The sequence below is a fragment of the Tenrec ecaudatus genome, chromosome 6 (assembly GCF_050624435.1).
Source record: "Tenrec ecaudatus isolate mTenEca1 chromosome 6, mTenEca1.hap1, whole genome shotgun sequence".
Lineage (NCBI taxonomy): Eukaryota > Metazoa > Chordata > Mammalia > Afrosoricida > Tenrecidae > Tenrec > Tenrec ecaudatus.
This window is the reverse complement of record NC_134535.1, coordinates 19906548-19929299: the sequence shown is the minus strand read 5'-3', so window position 1 is coordinate 19929299 and position 22752 is coordinate 19906548. Positions and strand designations below refer to the sequence as shown.

General features: G+C 54.2%; 1 protein-coding gene across 1 annotated transcript in view; it reads right to left on the bottom strand.

The window, feature by feature from the left end:
- The window catches only part of NUAK1 (NUAK family kinase 1), a 91322-nt gene extending 69114 nt beyond the window's left edge, over positions 1-22208 (bottom strand). The window contains exon 1 of the mRNA XM_075551044.1: positions 21642-22208. Coding sequence (XP_075407159.1) covers positions 21642-21905 — 264 coding nt within the window. The 5' untranslated portion in view covers positions 21906-22208. The remainder of the gene's footprint in view (positions 1-21641) is intronic.
- Between the last annotated feature and the right edge of the window lie 544 nt (positions 22209-22752).

Sequence of the window (22752 nt, the reverse complement as noted above, 5' to 3'; positions counted from 1 at the left end):
GGGCGAGATTGCTCATGAAGTGCACCGCCTCACCTGGCAGCACCTGACCTGACTCTGGCGTTGTTTACAGCACAGCATGGAATGGCTTAGACTTGTGCAACTGTATTTATCAAAGTCCAGGCCCAGCAAAGCCCCGACCAGCACTGCTGAGAAACCTAGTTCCCTGTCTGGTCCCCAATGTCCACCACCCATTCCAGGCGCCTCCACCGAGCAAGGGGCAGCAGGCAGGTTATCCTTTCATGGGCTCAGTTTCCCCTGTCTGGTGGTATGATCATCCTGGCAAGGCTGATGTGGGGACCAAATTGTTTCATTGTAGTTAGCTGTCACATTGGGTCCCAACTCAAGGTGACCCTGTGATGGAATTAGACCCCTGTCATCCACGGGGGTGTCATTTGCTGCTTTTAAGAAGTCGAACACCAGATCTGTCTCCCTGGGGTGGAAACTCAGCTGGAACCTGGCCGGCACCATAACCACGCCCAAGCCTCCGCTGACCCATGGGCGGTGCCTGACCTTGAAGTACATTGGCTGGGAGTTGAACCCAGGCCTCCTCCATGGAAGGCAAGGACTACCCCGAAGCCACCAGTGCCCCCGGGGCCGACTCAGGCTGGGTAAGGGAAGCAGGTGCCCGGGATGGGTGGCATAAAGGGGGTCAGAATGAGCACCACGGGAGGTGAGAGCTGCTCTGGGCCAGCCCCTTCGTTTTTCAGATCAGGAGTTCAAGCTCCTGGAAGGGTCAAGTGCGGCCCGCAGTTCACTCCTGGGACCCGTCTGGGAGGAATTCAAACCCAGGGCCAGCGAGCAGCAGGCCCAAAACCACCAAAACGAGGCTGGGCATTTACAGGAGCCAGCAGGCATCCCAGCTGCAACGGCCCTCGGGAGTGCTGCATTGTTAATAAGCGGGGCCGGAGAGTGGCAGGTGTTCCTGGGCACACTGGGGCATTGCAAGTCATCTCACAGCACAGCGAACTGTTCTCCCTTGCGTGCCCAGCGGCTGGCCCCACGCAGTCACGTGGGGACACTTGTCAGCCAAACCTCATGCCAGCTTCGAAAGCCTGACTGCATCGCATGCGTGAATAGGCACACAAGGTAGCTTCTTACCCCGTGACTTCTTCATTCACATAAAACAAGGTTTTGATATATTCACTTCAGGCTGCTTCTAAACCGCTGGCCTTGGCAACAATGGGGAGAAACACAAGAAACCAGAGAAACAAGATCCGGTTGTGTATCCCCTACCCCAACGGGAAGGAAAATGACACATTGCATTTGGCTGACCCAGGTGGGCAAAAGGAACCCTGGTGGCGTAATGGGTTATGAATTGGGCTGCTAACCATAAGGTCAACCGTTCAAAACCACCAGCCGCTCCGCGGGAGACAGATGAGGCCTTCTTTGCCTATAGTTTCAGTCTCGGGAACCACCGGGACAGTTCTACCCTGTTCTATGGGGTCACTGTGAGCCCGAATCAACTTGATGGCAGTGAATGACGTGAAGGAGGATAAAATAAATATATGTGAACTTAAGATGGCAAACTGGAACCCCTCCAAGAGACGCCTTTCTATTTTGACCATGGGTGTTTCTACAGCTACATGATTTTTTTTATTCTAGCGTGGCTCATTTTCCTGGGCAGGGGATGTAGAGACCTCTCAGGTGGGGAATGAGATAAGAGGTCAGATCATCTCCTGAGATAACACCCCAGGGCCCACCCTAGTCTCTCAGCACTTATAACACTTGTGGACAAGACCCCCAAGCCCCTGAGAGCATGCCCACCCTGTGTCTGTGATCTTTCTCCTACTTAATGTTTTTACCTAACCGCACCCCATTTCCGCTTTCTCTCCAAGTGCCTGGCTGCTTATTTTGCAAGACAGGGTCATTGAAATGGTGAAAAGTTAGAAGTCCCTCAAATGCCCACATGCAAAAGACAAAACACAACTTTCAACCCAGGTCAAGTGTATTTCACGGGCAATACCACTTCTCCGGGACCATGCCTGCTTCCACCTTCCATCCAAACACTCTGAGCCCCACAGAAGGGCTCTGGCTTTCTCCGGAGCACCCGCTTTGGGGAAAGCCGGCTCAGGTATCAGACTGCCCAAATGTCAGGAAGATCTGGCCGAAGGGCTGATCAGAACAATTGGATCGTGCAGCTACCCAAGGAGACTCGTCTTGGATCACGCGCTGTCTCTATGGCAAGATTTCATAAGAACCGTTCCCTTGTGACAACACTGTCAAAGCCAGCCGCCACAAGCCAGACCATCCCAGCTGAGCCCCGCCAGGCTGCTTTCCTGAGGTCCAGAACACACCACTGTCAGGCTTCCCCAGATGTTCTCCATGTAAAACATCTGCCTTGAGACACAGTTTGCCTTGCCCCCAAACTCTTAACACTGGTTTAATGGACTCACACAGTTCGGCTAAAATCTCCTGGAGCAGACATCTAAGGCCAGCCCTGCACCGGGCAGGGCACCCCATCTGCAGAAGAGACACACAAGTAAATAAGACAGCCCCGCACACCCCAAGATTTATGCTCCCCACATCTTCAGGCAGGCCATAAAAAAATGGAAGCTCTGTGCCGACGAGACAAGTTGCTTTCAAGGGTGACTCTGAGCCTATCTCGGTGTTAATCAAAGACTGCTGTTCAAACAGATTGGGTCAGGGCAAGCGCAAGGGGACACCAAGCGCTGTTTTGTATTTTCTCAAACAAACAAAAGTGTCGACCATCTGTCACTCGGACAACTGGATGACTGAGGTAAAGGCGGGGCGTTTTCTGGTTTTAATCCGCCGCACCGGGCAACGTCTCCTTTGCTCCAGAGTCATTTCGCCATAAGCCCATCATCCAGAGCACAGGTAAGAGATGGGAAGTGCATTTGACCTTGAGCCAAGAGACCCAACCTGACTAAGTTTATTACTGGGGACTTTGGTCAGCCCAAATTCTCCCCAGGATGGTTCATTCTCTTACATGAGAAGACAAAAGAACTTGACTGGATTCACTGTCCGAGCCTGTTCTATGCAGACTGAAGCAGGATGCGCTGGACACGCCCTTCCAAAAGCCTCCCAACGGATAGGGGGGGCATGATAGGGAGGGAAAGGGGGCTCAGGAGTCAACAACGAAGGCCGGAAGCGGGAAGGAGCACTAGAGCAGATCCTGAATGCACAACTCAGATTAAAGGCGATAGGACCGTGGGGTGAGGGGTGGGGCTGGGGGTGAAGCTCTAAGACAGATGTGGTGGTGATGGTGCGACTCCCCTTGATGTGACTGAATGATTGCACTGTTCAGTGTTACGATGTGTGAATTATGTGTCAATAAAACTGTTTGGGGGTTGCAGGGGGAGCCAGAATAGCAGAATCCCCTGTGGATGGTCATCCAAGGCTTTTCCGCTAACACACCTCTACCAAGCTCAGATCCGGCAGTCTGTGTATCGGGAAGTTGGGGAAATGTTACTGGAAAGTCACTAGGGATGGACTCTGTTGTTGTTGTTGTTTGCCATCGAGTCGGTTCCAAGCCGTAGTGGCCCTATGCACAACAGAAGGAAACACCGCCCGGCCCTGTGCCATCCTCACCATGCCCGCGCCCATTGTTGCGGCCACTGTGTCCTTCCATCTCGTTGAAGGTCTTCCTCGCTTTTGCCACCCTCCACTTCACCAAGCATGGGCTGTGGGGTGAGATGGAGCCGAGTCATGGGCTTCACCAGTTCTTCAAACTCCCTATGTCTCAAGAGTTGTCTACATTGAGACTGTCACTTTGGCTGGGGGGAGGAGGGTTAGTTTTCTTTAACAAGGGACACCCATAGCTTTTTTAAAAGGAGAAGAAAGATGATGAGGGACAAGATGGACACACCATGAGGAGCCAACGTGAGCACACCTGCGGCCCTTTCGGCAGGTCTCCAACCACGTCTAGGGCGTAAGTGGATGGGGAAAGTAGACACACAACTGGAGAGAGACTTCCACGGCTAAAATGTTTCTGCGGTGCAGGCCCTGAACCGGGTGAGCAAGCTTCAAGGACCTGGGGCAGATGCTGCCATGCAGCGCTCTGTAGGACCGAGAGTCCCAGTGGCAACCCAGGTAAGCCCTCAGCCCCTAACCGAAAGGCTGGTGCTTTGAACCCTGCAGGGGAATGTTCTAGGCGGTGAAGAGAAGTAATGCCTTGCTCAGGTGCTAAGCAAACGCTCCCTCAGAAGAAATGCTTGGAGTGATGTACTCGCCCACCCCCAGCCAACCTCCAGAAATCAGCCATTGAAAACTCTCGGGAGCCGAGTTCTACTCCGACATACATGGGGTGGTCACGAGTCAGAATCAACACAATGACATCTGCGTGTTTTTAAAAACCCACACAAATTTCCACTTAACCCAGGCTTCCCTTGACTGAGACTCACGGCAGGTGGAAAACTAGGAGTCGCCCAAATAAGCAACCAACACCGCTCCCACCTACCCCTGCCCCGACTGCTAGGCAAGGCCAAACCTAGAAAACCAAACTCACTACCACTGAGTCGCTTCCAACTCAGTCTGATCCTACAACACAGTAGAACTGCCCTGTGGTTCCCGAGACTGTGAACCAGCGGTTCTCAACCTGTGAATCGAGACCCCTTTGGGGGTCGAACGACCCTTTCACGGGGGTCGCCTAATATACATCCTGCATATCAGATATTTACATGACGATCCATAACAGTAGCAAAATGACAGTTATGAAGTAGCAACGAAAATAATTTTATGGTTGGGGATCACCCCACATGAGGAACGGTATGAAAGGGCCACACAGCATGAGGAAGGTTGAGAACCACTGCTCTAAACCTTTACAGGAGTAGAAGGTCTCATCGTTCTCCCCCGGAGCAGCTGATGGGTTTGAACCTCTGACCTTGTGGTTAGCAGCCCAACTGGTGACTCGGGCATGCTACCAGAGCTCAGATGCATGCAGTATGGTGGCTTCTCCAATCCCCGGACCACCTGGATTCTCAACAGCGCCATGAAATGGAGCCATACAATGGTGAAGTCCCCATGCTAGGGATAAAGAGACCTCGATTTCTAACTCATCTTTGTCTCCAAAGGCAACATATTCCATAAAGCCACATACAGAAAGCACGGTGGACTCAGCCCTCGGAACACGTGGGCTGCTCTTCCCCTTTCCATGATGATTATTAATTGGCAGACTTTATGGAGAGATGGATGTGAGCGATTCCAAATATGAGACTGAGAGGACAATGTCAGAGGGCAACGTGGGGGGAGGGAGTGTCGGGGGGGAAAGAACAGCTGTTAGCCTCTTAGAAAGGCCACTTCAGGCCACCCCCACCCCCAAAAGAAGTCCCGCCAAATGTACTTCTTTAGCCCCCAGGGAACTGAATTTTCGGGATGGAATTCTGCCCCTGAAATAAACAGAGACCTAGAGAGGACAGCATCTTCTACAATCAAGCCAGAGGTTCCAGTCAGGATCCGGGGCCCGGCTTCAGGCTGCCCTCTGCCAAGGCGCCCTGCCATCTGCATAAGGAGGTGAGGATGGGGTCAAGGAAAGCTTGACTTCTGGTGAGGGAGCTCCCAGCTTGGCTAGGAATAGGTAGGGCACCGTCAGGGGACTCCTTGAAGGTCTGCAGTCAGCATGCTCTCCCCAGTGGCTCTTGACCTTGGCCAAACTCCAGTGCGATGGCCAAACGCACTGCCATCAAGTCGATGTGGACTCACAGCAACCCCGTAGGACAGGGTAGAATGGCTCCCTGTGGGTTTCCGAATCTGTAACTGCTCACGCAAATAGAAAGCCCCCTCTTTCTCCCCCAGACCAGCTGGTGGTTTTGAACTGCTGACCTTGCACTTCCAGCCTAATGCAGAACCATGATGCCAACTCTTTGCCTTCAAGTCAATTCTGACTCATAGCAACCCTACAGGACCGCTGGAATTGATCCTTTTGGGCTTCCAAATCTATAACTTGACAGAAGTAAAAAGCCTCACCTCTTCCCTGTGGGGTGGCCAGTGGCTTAACTGCTGACTTTGCAGTTAGCAGCTCAACTCCCAACCCACTACGCCACTAGGGCTCCCTCAGAATATCCGAGGGATTTTTTTTTTTAATACATATGCCTGGGCCCCATCCCCAAAGAGCCTCATTTCATTAACTTGGGGCGGTGTCCCTCAGTGGAGCCGGACGGACCTGCATTTCTAACTCAAGTTACTTAAGCAACCTTGGTGACATTGGTGACATGAGCTTCAGTTTCTTTCACTGTAACATGGGGGTGCGGGTGGGAGCGCTGATTGTCACTACGTGTCCCAGAGTTGCGATGCCAGGAGACTATAGGAAAAGTACGTGAGCCATAAGCCAGCCATCTCACTCACTGGGGGGGTGCAGAAGTCACGCCGCAAGCAGTCACTAAATTCCATTTGTACAGTCAATGTGCATGATCCATACAGGCACAAAGCAACTGCGCTGGGCTACCAGCCAAAAGGTCCCTAGATCAAATGCACCCAGCCGCAGCACCACGCAAGAAAGACCTGGCCATCTACTCCCATAAGGGGCGGTGGTTGTTGTAGACAATTGTGGGGTCCAGTCAAGCCCATTCCAGCGAAGCACAGCCCCATGTGCAACAGAGCAGGACCAGGGCTTTCTGGGCTGCAATCTTTACAAAAGCAGACGACCAGGTCTTTCCTCAGCAGCACGGAGTGGATTCTAACAGCCAACCTTGAGGTTAGTGACCAAGAGCACACCACTTGTGCCCTCCAGGAATCCATTCTGCTCACTGCCCTCCTGTTAGTTCCAACTCAGGGGGGGCGACCAGGACAGAGGGAACCTGGTCCGAGGTTGTTCCTGAGGCTTTAGACCACCTCGTCTGTATCCCGGGGAGCACCTGGTGGGTTCAAACCACCCACTGTATTACAAAAAAAAACCTCGCTGCCATTGGCCACTGCCGACTCCTCTACCCGCTGGGGGTTTCCGAGAGGGTAACTGTTTACGGGAATAGAAAGCCCCGCCTTTCTCCCAAGACCTACTTAGACTCAGTTCACTTTGCAAACTTACCCCAAGAAGATCAGAAGCTCTATCTTAGGAGAGGGTGTGAACAGATCCCCTCCACACACAAGCCACACACGTGCGCACACCCAGGGTGAACCCGGCGAATTCGACAGCCAAACAATGTGATAGGTTCTGTTCATTTTTCTTGGCTCAAAGAAGACCCATGTCCTCCTCAGGAAGTCCCCCATTCCTCAGGAGGTCTTGCAGATAGATACCTGCTCATGCCTCCGTCTGCCCCATGAGACCCCGTGCCAGTCCTGTGAGCCCCGGTGTCCCAACTGGGCTGGAGCCTGGCAAGCACCAAGGGGATTTCTGCTGAATGGTTTAACGATGTTCCTGGAGAGCAGGGCTTGGTAAATGGCAAGTACCACACGGCATTAAGACATGCCCAGGCCCACGGTCAGCAGTTCCAACCCACAGTCAGTCTCTTCCCATTAAGATTCTCAGCCTCAGAAGCCCAAAGAAGCAGATCTCTCCCTCCTGTACAGTCACTGTGAGTTGGAATCCACTCCATGTCCGTTGGTTGGGTTTGACCTCATCCATAAATGTTCTTAAGAAGTGAGGAGAGTAAGACTTTGCCCCACGTGCCCTAGACTTGTCATCAGGAGAGGCCAGAAGGGCGTCACTCGGGTCAAAGAACTAGGGACGGAACAACTGTGAATATTGTTTGCTTCCTTCGACAGCTGTTTTAAGAACCAAGGGCTTGCTTGCTTGCTTGCTTTTTTGCCCTTCCTGATAGAAGCAAAGGAACGCAAAAGGCAATGTTTCTTTTCTGTTTTATCTCGGGTTTGCTGTTTCCTTCATGGTTTGCAAAAAGCATCAGCAGATTTGAGAAGCCAGGGGTCCCACCGGACCCCTTCATCCCTCATCTGGAAACAGAAGAAGTTTCTCCAATCTCGGATGGATTGTGCCTTTATGAGACAGCATTGAGGTTGTTGGGATGGGTTGGTTGGTTGGTTGGTTGGTTGGTTGGTTGGTTGGTTGGTTGGTTGGTTAGTTGGTTGGTTTGCTTCCCTATTGTTGGGATTTGGGCTCAGGCCTTTAGCCCCAGAAGTCCCATATCCTGAGATTCTGTTAGCGACAGCAGTGGTCTTGTTGTGGGTCTAGGCCCTTGACTGCATGGGCTAAACTCCTGCCCTGTGGCAGCTTTCTGAACGCTCTTTCTGGGTTGAGTCGTGTGCCCCTAAAATGATCTGCAGATGTCCTAACCACTCTGCTGGGGTCCACTGTCAAGCACAGCGATCCTAGGGGTCAGCATAGAACTGCCCCCTGTGGGTGTCCGAGGTTGTAACTCTGGATGGGAGTAGAAAGCCTAGTTTTCCTCCCTCAGAGGCAACAGGTAGCTTCGAACAGCTGACCTTACAGTGAACAGAGCAACTCATAACCCCTATGTCCCCAGGGCTCCTTCCTAGCCCCCGTACTTCTAAAATGACTTGGTTTGGAAATAGAGTCTCTGAGGATGTTACCCGCTAGCAGGTGCTACTGGAGCCAGGTGGGCCTTCATTGAAATGACTGAAGTTCTCACGTGAAGAGGGAAGAGACGAGAAGACGCAGAAACACAGATGAAGGGGAAGAGACAATTGTAGACTGACTGTGTCTCTGAGAGTAGATGTGTCAATCCTAACTTGTAAACCTGTGGTTCTAACACTTTGGGAAAGGGCTGTTCGTGTTGTGTTAAGGAGGCAGGGTAGTAATTGGGTGCCTCTAAGTCCCAAATAGTAACAGCAAACATGCTCTGGGTGCAAATGATGCACCTGCTCAGCTGCTAACCGCAAGGTTAAAGGCTCCAGTCCACCCAGGGGCACCTCATGGGGAAGCAAAGTCTACCTCCCCCAAACCAGCCTGCTGCACACAGTGCTGCAGACCCACACAGGGCCACACTGCTCCTGAGCCCCTCCTGTGGTCCTGATGATGCCCTAGAAGGTAGGTTCCCTGGGCATCATTCCATCGTCCCACAGATGAGTGCAAGAGGCAGGGCACGGACTGAGGATACCCAGCGGGCGCTGAGCGGAAAGGGCATGCCCTTGCATGGAGGATCCCACAGTCCAGCACAGGGTGGGGAAGCCGTCCTCCAGGACAGTGTGTGTGACCGAGTCTGCACCAACCCTCTAGGGATGCTCCCCCGCCCCCCAGGGAGGAGCCCTTTGGCCAAAAACAAAGCAATAGGAAATGGGGATTCTACAGTCCCCCAGTTCCATTCCGAAAATCTGAGGGTTTTCTTCCTCTAAGCTGGCTGGGACCTCTGAGGGCATCTAGCATGACTCCCTTCAATTTATCAATGAAAAACAATGGTTCCATCCTGGGGTCCCAACTTGGGGAATGTACCCTCATCAGCGCCGCTAGACAACTTATCCCATGCAGCCACCCCGCCCCTGTTCCCAAGAGGGCACCTTCTAAAAATAGGATGCGTTATAAGAGCTGTAAGAGACCCCAATCAAAGGATATTAAAATAATAATAAAAACAGTATGCGTGGAGCACTCACTGTGGGCCACAGATTTTACTAACAACCTACCAAACAGCTCACTCGCCCATTTGACAGCTGAAGAGACTGAGGTCTCGGCCCAGCAGTCTGGTCTCGGGGGCCCCATGCGGATGCTGAGGCCCAAGCACACGGCCTCTTATCGAGTGGCCCGTCCACTCACCCTCCATTACTGTACAAAGACTAGGCCAAGGTCCTCTCAGCAGCTGGGGATGAACCATATCCTGAGCGGAGCCCCGTTCTTCTGGAAATGCCTGCAGTCAGCAGGCTCCTTGTACCCCAGAGCGATCAGCTGATTAGGGGTGTGGAGGGGTGTCTCTCATAGAAGCTTGGCCTTGTGGGGTGCCAGTGAGTGGGTTTCAACTACATGTAACACAACACCGGGTCCCACGGCATCGTCACAGCCGCTGCTGTGCTGGAACCATGGTTACAGTGACTGTCACTCCAGCTCCCGGCCGGTCTTCCTTTTGCTTCGTCCCCGTGTGATGTCCTGCCCCAGGCTCTGGTCCCTCGTCGTGAGGCAAAGGCTCGCCACCCCGCTTCTAAGGAGCATTCTGCCTGTACCTCTTGCGAGAGCGGGGTGGTTTCTCTTCTGACAATCGATCGACAGTCCAGTCCAGTCAATATTCCTCACCCACACCAACCATTCAAGTGCAAGTTTTCTTCTTCTCAATTGGAAACCGAACTCAAGGCCGTGGAGTCGGTTCTGACTCATCGGGACGCTAGAGGACAGCGGAGACATGCCCCGTCAGTCTTCAAGATGACACATCTTTACAGGCATGGAAGGCCCCCTCTTTCTGTCACCGGCCTTCACATGCGCGTGAGGTGATGGAAGGACACCCTGGTTCATCGGCTTCCCTTCAGTCGCACCTTTGGCCTCGGATTGACCTCTTTGCTCTTCGACACGTCCCAGATGCACACGTGTGCAAACAGTGGATCGGCAGCAAGGAAGTGGAATGAGCAGCGATGCTCTCCGTGGTGGTGTTGGGGCATCTACCATTGTCCGCCAAGTGACCAGATGCGTCTTAGAGGGGTTATTCAACCAGAATGCACCTGAGCCTAAGGTGACTTTGCCTCGCCTTCTGGGTCAACCAAAAGACTTGTTATAACAAATTTTTAAAAAAGGAAGGGGGCACCACAGTAGGCCAGAGAAAAGGAGGGCAAGCTCAGTGAGCTGGTCTGACAAACCCCGGGCTCTAAAAATGGACCAGGCCGCACTCATGCTTCATTCTCTATCTACTGGTAGAAGGCTGCCCGAATCAGAGCCAACAGGGCAGGAACGAACAAGAGACAGAGAGAGGAGGAAACCAACCAGGAAACTGTCCTGTAGCCAAGCAGACAACAGTTCAGCCCTGCCCCCTGGACACCAGTGTCCCAGTTCCCCTTACGGGGCAGGGGATAGACCTAACACAGCCTCCTCTTAGCACCTGCCCCCTGGAAACCTCGTCCTGGCTCTCGGGGCTCTCACGAAAGCAGGGCAGTGGAATTCCCTCCTTGCGTTGGAAAGGCAAAGCATGATGGTGTTTTTTCCAGACGCACATTAAGTGCGCACTCCAGCAGGTCTACAAGGGCTTCGAGCACTTGATCTACAGCCTGGGGAGCCGGGATTCGAAAGGCTGGCGAAGGCGTTTTGCGTCTCCTGCTTCCACGGAGATGATCCCCAGGGTTTGTTTCTCAGGGCAGGGAGGCTGGAATCTTCGGAGGAAGGTGGAAGAGGGTGGGTGCCGTCGGAGGAGGCTCCGGGGCTCCAGAGAACTGCCAGCTGGAGCTGCCGAGGGTGGGAAATGGGTTTGAAAAGAATGACTACCGCCTCCTTCTTCCCAACCTGCGTGCAACTCCGAGGTACCTGACCAGGCTGGGCTCACGATGGCTGTCTGTCCATACTGCGGTGAGGAGTGGGTGAAGGAAGAAAGAGGAGGTTCTAAGAGACCTTCCCTGCTGTCCTCAGACTCCACGGGTCCCTCTTCATGCAGTTGTTGATCCATTCATCCCATGATTTCTTCATTCACAGTTGATGAGCACTGACCAGAAAGACAGACAGCTGACACGGAGCCCCCGACCAGGATGCACTAGAAAGTAAGATGGTGTGTGAGACACATCTCTCCTGTCTCCCTTCTGGGGAGTTCCTCAGGAGCCCAAATGGTTGGGTATTCAGCTCAGCTGCTAACCACCAGACTGTTGGTTCTAATCCACCGAGAGGAGCCTCAAAGGAAAGGCCTGGTGATCAACTTCCCGAAAAGCACTCCCACAAAAACCAAACTTAACTCATACCATGGAGTTGATTCACAGAGACCCTGCAAGACACACTAAAGCCGCCCCTGTGGGTTTCTGAGACTGTAACTCTTTAGAGGAGTAGAAAGCCTCGTCTTTCACCCTCAGAATGGCTGATGGTTCCGAACTGCTGGCCTTGCAGTTATCAGCCCAATGAGTGACCACTACACCATGAGGGCTCCTTCCTAACAAGCACAGTCATGAAAACCCTTCGGAATGCAGTTTTCCTCTGAAGCACATGGGTAAACATGAGTCAGATGACTTCATGGAAACTAGTCTGGAGGGTGTGTGTATGGGGGGGGGTGTGTATTTTGCGTCCCTTCTACTGGAGGACAGAGCGGACAGAAAAATGAACAAAAGCACATGGTTTCCAAAGGAACTGGACGCAGGCACCAGAAGGAATAAGGAAAGCGAAATGAAGGGGACACGGAGGGGCCTTGGAAGATAATAGCAAACTCAGCCTTGAGTCTATTAATAATCCTGGCTCTAATTCTTAAGTGTTGAACTCTCAAGTGGCATAAATGACTAACACACTTGGCTGCTAACAGCAAGGTTGGAGGTTCAAGTCCATGCAGAGGCCACTGAAGACCCGGTGGAGCACAGTCAATAGGGCGGCACCAGGAGTTGGGAGTTTGCTGGGTACCAGTTGGAGCCTATGCACCAGAGAGCTTCCAAATCCTGTATCTCATGGCAGCCCCACTTCTTGGAACCCCGTGGCCTAGGAGAGAAAGCCAGACCTCTGAGGAAATGTGCAGCTTGCCCAGAATCATCTGGCTTCTGGGTAGTCGGGTTGGATCCGAGCACGCAGCTTCGTTTTTTTGTTTCTCTCGCGTGATATGTTTTGTTTTTCTCGAGTATGTTTCTGGTTTTAATGGAAAAGACAAAAATCTTGAAACAGACACAACATTTAGGAGATAAAAAGAGGATACTTGGCCCCCACTGTTGTTAGCTATCAGTCCCAGGTCAGAGACAACCCAGGTCCATCAGAACCGAACATCGCCCGGTGTTCCCAATCCTCTCAGCCCTTGCTCTGTTCCACCCATTGTCACAGCCGCTGGCTCGGTGCACCTCGTTGATGGTCTTCCTCTTGTACACTGACGGTCCTGCTACTTTACGAAGCAGGATAGAACTATGACCGACCCCTTAGTTCAATCATTCACATTTTCCTAATTAAATCCAAACTTCCCAGTATAGTCTCTCTCATGGCTTTTTTTTTTTTTGCCCCTGCACAGCACACCTGCCCATTTGAACAGCATCAACAGTAAATGCCTAAAATCAAGACTGTCTAGAGCAGGGGTCCTCAAACTTTTTAAACAGGGGGTCAGTTCACTGTCCCTCAGACCCATTGGAAGGCCGGACTATAGATAAAAAAAAAAAAACTATGAACAAATTCCTATACACATTGCACATATCTTAATTTGAAGTAAAAAAGAAAGGGGGCAAAAACACCCGGCGGGCTGGATAAATGTCCTTGGGGGGCCATAGTTTGAGGACCCCTGGTAGACAGTTCTTTGTAGAGCCCCTCAGCAGGCACGGCTCCTCAGTACAACTGGTGTGTCTGTGAGAGCACAGCTGGCTTCCCCAGGCCTTGCCTCACGCACCATTTGGACTCGGCAGTGAGTTGGAAAATGTGAAATTGGCATTGCTCTGAGATAGACCCGGAGGCATTCATCACGGGCCCAACTCAGCCCTGGGCTCTATTCTAGAAATTGTCATCGGCCCCTCGGAAATGTCCCAGCTTGGTGGGCGCATGAGTGAGCACTCGTTAAACACATCTGGAGAACTGCCGGGTTGGAAGGGAGGTGAGGTATGCCAAGCCCTAGCGCATGTTGTGTCTTTATTATGGTGAATCTTTGGCTTCGCAGCTGAAGCTCATGGTAGCTAAGAAGAAGAATGAGGACGGCCGCCAGGACTGCCAGAAATGGGCAGGTCGTACACGCCTAAGGGGCCCTGCTAAGCGGGCAGGGGCCTCCTGTCCACCTCCTCCCATGCTTGTTGGGCCTCAAGTCTGGGGTAGATGGATTGGGGATGCCCCCAACCAAGGAAAAAAGACACTGACCCTCGTGTCGATGGTGGCTCATAGCAACCCAATAGGACATGGCGGAACCCACCTCTGGGAGTGTCTGACACTGTGGCTGTTAAGGGGGAAAGAAAGACTCATCTCTCTCCTGTGAGATGGCTGGTGGTTTTAAACTGCTGACCTTGTGGATCACAGTGCAAGGCATAACCACTACGCCACGAGAGGGGAGTCCTTTCCAAATGTGTCTCCCTAGAAGGAAGCCTTTCCCAATCCACACAGAGGCACCTTTTAAACCAGCAACAACCCTGCCTGCATTCACTGAACACTTACTATGTCCAGACAGAGCCCTGGGGGTGGAATGGGTTTACAACTTGGGCTGAAAACTGGAAAGTCAGCAGTTCAAACTCACCAGCCGCTCCACAGGGAAAAGATGAGCCTTCCTGCTTCTATAAAGACTTACAGCCTCAGAAACCCACAGGGGCCATTCTACTCTGTCCTCTGAGGTCACTGTGAGCCAGAATCAGCTTGATGGCCATGACATTGGCTTGGTTTTGACAATGTCCACAGAGGCCCTCAGTAATTATCAACAGTTAAGTGCTTGGCTACCAACCAAAAAGTTTGCCCTGTGAATCTACCCCGAGGCACCGAGGAAGAAAGGTCTGGCAATGTGCTTCTGAAAAATCCACTCCTGAGGACCCGGTGGAGTCCAGTGCCACGCAGGGTCACCCTGAGCCAGAACGGGCCCAACAACAGCTGGCTCGGTACTGGGCCAAAGCCCCTGGACTGAACCCTCTCAACAATCCCATACACTAAGGGCTGGTATCAGCCCAAGAGGCCTGTTGGTGTCATGGTGATGCGTGAGGTTGCTAACGGCAAGGTTGGCAGTTTGAAACCACCAGACACTCCTCAAGACAAAGATGGGGCTCTGTTCCCGTGAAGAATTACGGTCGCATAAACTCACAGGGGCAGTTCTACCCTCTCCTATAGGGTCACTGTGAGTCGACATCAATTTGATGGCAGTGAGATTCCATAAATCAAAGCCTGGAGGAGATCAACTATTCCATAAATAGAATAGGTAGACCACATTGTACTTATCTATCCAGCTGGGATCAATTCCACTTTGGGACTATTATGACTGCTCCGGAGAATCCTGTGCACATTGTTGGAGGGCCCAGGCTGGCAGTTCTCTGGCGTGGAGATGCAGGCGTGGAAGGGCCCAGCCCTATTTTCAACGCTCAGTTAGAAGTTTACTGAAGAGCTTCACCAGGAATTCCACATCTGGCTGCTCCTGGGCCTCTTCCAGGGAATGTTATCAATAAGACCAGACTCCACGCCCAAGCACGAGTGGCTCAGCTGGCCGGGCCCCTCTAGTTCCGAGTCTGGGGTCCTCTCCTGCCCCGTGCTGCGGCGTGTTGTCTGGGCCAGCGTGATGATAAATGCATTCATCTTTGAGAGCAGAGACTTCACAAATCATAACTTACAGATGCTCCGGGACTTTCATGTGGGTTAGACAGATGAGACTGGGGCTGTCTGACTCCGGAGCCACTGAGGACAAGGCCCCGACAAGCCTGGGATACACCGGGAGGCCAATGGAACCAAAAGGGAAGTGGGGAAGAGGAGTCTGCTTGCCTTCGTGGGGTGCATTGCATAAGCAGCGCCCTCCCCCATCTCCGCCCCCCCCCCCCCCCCGCAACACATCCCAATCTACTTGCAGGCTTCACTATTTCTTCCCAACAAATCCTAAAACTCATCTTGGTCAGGCGATGACCTCCAGGCTCTGATAAGGTCCCACTATGTGCTTGGCACCGTGCGGGGTGCCGACAGCTAGCAGCAACGCAGGATGGCTTGACCCTGATTGGCTAACAGGGCTGAGCTGGACAGGAGCCTGTGCCCTGAGCCCTTATCTCCTGCTACTGGCCAGAAGGAAGCAAGATCAAGACCTCCAGGCGTGGCGTGGCGTGGGTGCCTCTGCCTGCAGGCCAGCCAGCAAACCAGCTGAAGTAAACCCCAGGGCTGCCAGGGTCTGGGGCCGCCAGGAAACAAAGAGCTCAGTGTGCGTCCAGGTAGACGCTGCTTCCTGACCTCATTAAAACCCTCCCAGGAGCCAACAGGAGCCCGCCAGCATTGCCCAAAGCAGACATGCCTCTCTCTCCCTACTCCGGTCCGATCCGTATCTTCTCAGACCTCCACTCTCGAAAAACCCTCCAAGCCGCAAGCCTGCCAGCCAGCCAGCCAGACCATCCATGGGCTTGGCGCCGCAGTGCGGTCAGGGCCGCCTGGAGGATGCTGCCTCAGTCTAGGCCCTTGCCCTGTTGCCAGGGCTGCTTCCCGGCTCTGTGACTCCATTCCTCTACCTCTGGAAAACGGCATAATGGCTGAGCAGTCTGAGTGAAACCAATGAGTGTTGACCTGGCAGGTTACATGCACGCCGTTAAGCAGTCACTGGAATCTCCGGGTGGTGCAAAGATGAATACAAGGCTGGAGGTTCGAGTCCACCAGGAGGAAGTCCTGCAGATCTCCTCCTAAGAACTTGGGGAACTGTTAGCTAGCTAATTCCAGCTATGCCTCTGGTGGCAGAGTGAGTGACACGTAGCGCTGCTAACAACAAGGTCAGCAGTTCAAAACCACCAGCCACTCCTCAAGAGAAAGATGAGGCTGTCGACTTCTGAAATAATTTATGGTCCTGGGAGCCCGACGAGGCACTTCTACCCTTTCCTGTAGGGTTGCCATGAGTCGGAATCAAGTGGATGGCAGTGAGTGGCTGACTTAAGTATGAGCTTCAGTTACTGTTCTTATTGTTGCTGTTATTAGACATTATTAATTGACCCATCCTACTTTATCAGTCTTGTCTCCCTGCATAAGCCCTGTATCCCAAACCATCCAGTCTGCTCGCTTGTCCCCTGGCACGCATAATGACTGCCTTGCTATCTAATCTCTGCCTGCAACGCCCCACCATTCCCTTCTGTGAATGCAAATCCGGGGTCACGGTCAACAGCACTTAGCATGGCAGTCCCTGGGGGAGACCTAATCCAGCCCTCCGAATCCTTCCGCAGTTACCTGTCCCCTCTTCTCCAGGCCCTTCCTGAAGAGCCGCAAGAAACCACCCCAGAAAAGGGTCACCAGCGGCTGCCCTCTGGGTCCATTAGCTAAAGAAACACGCCCAAGACCCGCATCGGGACCTTCTAAGTTCCAACCCACCCTGGGCTCCATGTGGGAAAGCCCTGACCAGCTTCTCGCAGAAAGATGACAGCCAAGAAGACACCGTGGAGCAGCTCTCCTGTCCCCCAGGGCCGCCAAGAGTCACCACCAAGCCACCGCCCCCAGTGACAGCGACAACCACAGGCGGTATGAGCCCCGGTCAGGTAACTGGCCTCCCCAAGGGCCAGTGTCGGTGTGCCCCTCTGTGCAGTGGCTCTAACTAGAGAGCACACCTCCCGGGGTTCTTGTGAGGATGACATGGCAGGGAGGAGCGGGGAGAGTGACTGTGCAGGACTGAGCGGATAGCACCACCCCACGACACAACATGTTTAAGCTGTTGTGGCTGGACTGCAGGTAACTGCTTCGCACCTCCTTGCTCAGCCCTGTTGCAAATGGCATCAAAACAATCGTGATGTAAGAAATGAGGCCTGATTTCAAGACTTGAGGACCGAGTTCAGACCCTACCCGAATGGAGCGGATTGCCTCTGCTTCCTGTGGGCGCCACTCGCTAGTCAAATGGGCGTGGATTTAATTCCCCTGAAGACTTGATGATTCTCCTGCGCCTCTGGACTAAACCCACACCTCATTGCCCCTTGGGTGGTCCTGAAAGCTGAATGAAAGCCTCAATAAGAGAAAAGCCCGTGTGTGTGTGTGTGTGTGTGTGTGTGTGTGTGTGTGTAAGGAGTTAGCTTGGCTAATTTCTCCTCTTGAAGCATTATGCCCTCTATTTAATTTTATTCTCACAAGCCCATAAAATTAGTACCCTCGGGAAGTCTATTTCACAGATGAGGAAGCTGAGGTATCCAAAATTCACACAGCCGGTCCCAGGTCACAGAGCTTGTACAGGACAGGTCTAAGGGCCTCCTTGTTGGGTTTGTTGACATCTGCACCCAGCCACTTGATGTCTTGTCTGGAGGACCTGCACATCGTGGTGAGGTGGGAGTGGGGGCACAGAGAGGCGGACACAGGAGGTGCGCACAGAGAGCTAGACCCCTGATGCCAAGCTCCAAATTCCACAGTTCCCTTCCCAAGTGCCTTTCACAGGACAGGGACGATGCTGTGTTGTGGTGGATAGTTTTACCCAAAGGGACCGGCCATCTGTGTGATTAAAAGCCACAAAGTTCCCAGTCTTGAAGACCTCTCTCTTCTCCAAGCAGGGCACTGGCATGAGACGCAGTGTCATTTGACCCCCAGCCCCCTGATACCCACTCAGCACTAGACCTCAGCCACACACACAAGCCAAGCAGGTTGAAGCCACCAGGCTTGAGAGCTGCCTTCAAAGTGGTGTAGACTTTGAAGAATCGATGTCTTTGAATCGCGGGGCTGGCGAAGAAGACTGAAAAAGGACCACGGACTGACACAAGAACAAATGGATCCATCTTGCTCCTTAGAGGTAAGGATGGCAAGACCTCCTCTCGGGTACTTTGGACATGCTGTCAGGAAAGACCGGTCCCTGGAGAAGGATGACATGCTTGGTACAGTGGAGGGGTGGCGAGAAAGAGGAAGACCTTTGACGAGATGGATGGACACAGTGGCTGCAACCATGGGCTCCAACCTGAGAACAATTGTGAGGAGGGCGCACCACGACGTAGCAGTGTTTTTGCTACATTGTGCATAGAGTCGCTATGGTCCAGCAAAAACTGCACGGCTCCTGACAGCAGCCGCCAGGGATAACAGACCACCAGAGCTCGACTCAAGACCAAACAGGATGACTGGAAATGCCCTCTCCGTGGTGGCCCCTTGGGACAGCATGAAGGAGCCCTGCGGGAGCAGGGTGCTCGTAGCTAAAGCCCTTAGCCGCTACCCAATAGATCAGAGGTGGGAATCACCCAGGCAGCCACGCAGAGGGAGAAAGACGTGGCAGTCTGCGGCCATCATGGAGTACAGCTTAGGAAAAGCTAGGGAGCAGTTCTACTCTGTCCTGCAGGTCGCTATGAGCCGGGACAGGCTCAACCGCTATGGGTGGTAGGCTTAGTGCACCTTTGGAACATGGATAAAGATAGATAGATAGATAGATAGATAGATAGATAGATAGATAGATAGATAGATAGATAGATAGATAGATAAAAATAAGATAGATAGAGATATATCAAGTCATACTTTATGGGAAGCTGTTATGTTGCTCTTGAGTTCTAAGTGGCCAACACTGTGCAGCTAAGAACAACTTACTAACCAATTCACTGCGGCTGCTTGGTTTTTTGTTCGGAGAGGCAAAGGGAATTTTCCACCTGACAGTTCCTGTTTCTCACTTAAGCTCTTCCACCATCTGTGAGCAGGGCTCTCAGCAGGGGGAGGACTCGGGCCAGGAAGAAACATTCCCTTCCCAGACCCTCAGCTTTCCCATCTGTGTAATACAAGCTTCCCCGGACCATCTCGTTAGCATCCTAAGCTTATCTGTCAAAGAGAAGCGGTTCCGAGAATCAATGGAGTGCGAGCTGCCAGCTTCGGGGGCTGACTCTGCCGCCAGACTCCAAGCCTTTGCATCACTTGTGAGTGAAAGGCGAGCTATCAGAGCAATGAGTAGCAAGCACAATGGGAAACAACGGACCGAGGTAGGGTTGGACAATAATAAGGGGAATTCAAGGCTGGAGGCTGAGCAAGGAGCCTCTTCTGTTCTCCGGGCGCCCCCTTGTGGCCGTTTGATTAAATCCTAACGGAATGTTCAAGGTTCCTGCTAAAAAAGAAAGATTCTGCCCAGAAAAAAATGAGAAAGACAGGCTCCTGCCATGGGGTGCAAGCCCCTTCTACTCTGACCCCACCGGGGGCTCCGACTTCTGGAGGGGAAAAAGCCTGATTGGAAAGCCCCAGGTGAGGAAGCTTGACAAGGGGTAGCCTTAGAGGTTTCGCTTTCAAACTGTTGCAGCATTTAAGGCTTAATTTTTTAAAAAATTGTTTTGTCCCTTCACAGATACCAGCCAAGCCCTTCCACTCAAACCCTCACTGGCTCACACCCTCAACCTGCAGCTCAAACCACCCGGATCTGTTCTTCCTTGATTCCTCTTTCCAACTTCCCGGCCTGCAATTCTTTAACACCTCTTAGGACAACACGAGCAAGGAGCTAAGCTGCTTCCAGGTCATTCTTGTTTCTTTTTCTTCTGGTTTTTGCTTTTTCTCATTCAGCCTGAGGACATGCACCTGAGCAGAAAGGCATGCATGAAGCGAGAGTGTCTCTCAGCCTCTCTTTGCACCAACCCCAGCCCTGTGTTCACCAAGGGGCATCTCCAAAGCCCACCTCCTTAGAATTGTCACCCCACAAACACAAAAAAGGAAAGCAATGACACCTCCCTCCCGGGTGGATTCTGAGCTCATGCCAGAGTGTATGACAGGCAGCTTAAGACCCTACCCGGACAATGCCGCGCTCCCCCCCCCCCCCCCCCACACACACACACACACACTTCATTCTGAACTCCAGGATAAGGCAATGTCAATCCAAGCAGTGACGCTAAGAAACGAGTGGGCTGTCCAGATTATGCGAGGCCCCCTGACATAGCCAGATATTTGAGAATCTGCACATTGAACTTCTGCTGATGGCTGCCTCCACAGAACTGTCGCCCGGCAGATACAAAAGAGAAAACGTCGATATCAGCCAACAACTTCGCCAGACAGTTTCATTTCGCTTTATCCCTTCGGTTGTTTGTTAAGTTTACACGCCACGGTGGGCCCTGAAAATACGCCCCACCCCCCACCCCCCAAGGACAACAAACCTCAAGGAGTCCCATCATTAGCTCCTGACTCTGACCCTACACCGATGAGAATAGATCTGAGGTGCTTCAGATCAAAGAGCTATGTTCATTTTCTGCCACACACCACACAAAATCCGTGGGCCACAGGCAGACACTTTGAACCCAGCCCTCTTGGCACGGCCAGTGTGGATTTCTAAGGGCCTGCTTTGCAGAAAGGAAAATGACAACAAACGGAGCCTGGGACTGGGCAGAGCCCCCCAACCCCCCACCCAAGGCACTCACATGGGCCTGGGCTCTGCACTAAAGGGGCTGGGACCCTGGCAGGATTTTAGCTGTCACGGGGATGGGCCTGGCTGCGCCAGACACCTTCCAACTCATTTAGAAGCCCGGCAGCCTGAACCGGAGTGACTCTGCGTCTCTACAGATGCACATGGCCACGGGCAATTCCGAGCTCCCTGGAGCCTGGACACAAACTGCCACAGCCCAAGGCTGGCTACAGCCCTGATGCTGGATTCCCCAAGCCTCTCCCTTCCCCAAGTCTCTCCCTTATTCTCCCTTGCGATGCCTCATCAGGGGACACATCAAGGAGGATGCTGAGAGGCATCTGTCCAGGGGGGTGGGGGGGATGGGTGCAGGGGACAGCATTGTCCTACAGGACCTGGGACTTGGGGGACCGGCTCTGAGCCAAGGGTATAGGTCTGGCTTTGGAGCTGAAGACGAGAAGCGTTCCTGGGCACGGGCTGAGTGCATGCCCTGGAGGGGGACCCCCGACACTCCCAACGCTGCGAAGTGTTTGTAAATCATAAACACTACTTTGCTGCTGGGATTAAAAACCCCCAAAATATGTGCAGACAGGATGTAACAAGTGTTTCAGGAGAGAGACACGCCTGAGTCACGGGGGCGCGGGGGAAGAGTGAGGAGCCTGTCAGGGGTGCCCTCGGACTCCCTCTCCCCAAAAGAGCGCCCCAGCACACACAGACCCCCGCACGCACCGCGCGCCCTGGGTCCCCACTCACCACTCGGCCGGAAAACCGCTCCGTTGCCCTCTTGACTTTGCCGTAGGTGCCTTTGCCCAGCGTCTCCTGCAGCTCGTAGCGGTGTTTCAGGTTGTGTTTGTGGTGGTGTCGCTTCACCCCGTGTGGCTTCCTGGGCTCCGGGGCTGCCGCCGCCGCCGCTGCGGGGACTGAGGTCGCCCCCGCCGCCGCCTCGGGGGGAGAGCCCCGCGCCCCCGACCCCAAGTCGGGGCCGTCCCCCGCCGCGGGCGCAGCGGCCCCCTCCATGTCCGAAGGCGGGCGGACCGGGTTGGAGAGGGCAGGACCCCGCGCGGCGCGGCGCTGCGCGGCGCTCGGAGAGCCGGGGTCCCAGGCGAGGGAGTGCGGGGTGCGCTCAGGGTCGCCCCCGCAGCATCGGGCAGGCGGCCCGGATCGCGCTCCGGCGGCGGCGGGGACTGTGCCTGTGGCGCCCGCGGCGCGCACCGGCCGCGCACCGCTCCCCGGCCGCGGCGAGCGGCGGAACGTCGGGCGAGGTGGCGGAGGTGGCAGGGGAGGCGGTGGTGTTTGCAGGAGGGAGGGCAGAGGGGTGGCTCCCGGCGCAGGAGGGGGAGTGTTATGTGGGCGCCGCGCCCCCGGCCCCTCCCCGGGAGGACGCGCCGGCGGGGCGGGGGCGGCGCTCGCTGGGCTGGGGAGGGGCGCGCGGCGGCCGCGCCGGGGCTCCCCCACCTCCCGCCGCCCCCCGGGCAGGGCCACCCCGGCCTGGGAGGGGGAGGGGTGCGTGTCGGGACTCGCCCTTTGTGCGCGCGGCTGAGGCCGCGGCGGCCGCTGCCCTCCGCCCCCGAGCTTTGTCCTCGCTCGGGGAGGCTGGGGGCCCGGGGTCCCCCGGCCCGGGCGCCCGCTCCCCAGGCTCGCCTGCCGCAGCTACCGCGGGCCCTCCGCCGCCGCCCGCTGCTCCGGCCGCCCGGCCTCCCTTCCTGCTCGCGCCGGGCCGGCGGCGGAGGAAGGCCGAGCCCCGGGGCCCGGGACGCGGGAGGGCGCGCAGCCGGGGACCGCCTGGACCCGTGCGCGACGCGGCCGGGGGCGCCACGGGCTCGGGCACCCCTGCATTTTTCGCGAGCGGTCGCCGCGGCCGCCG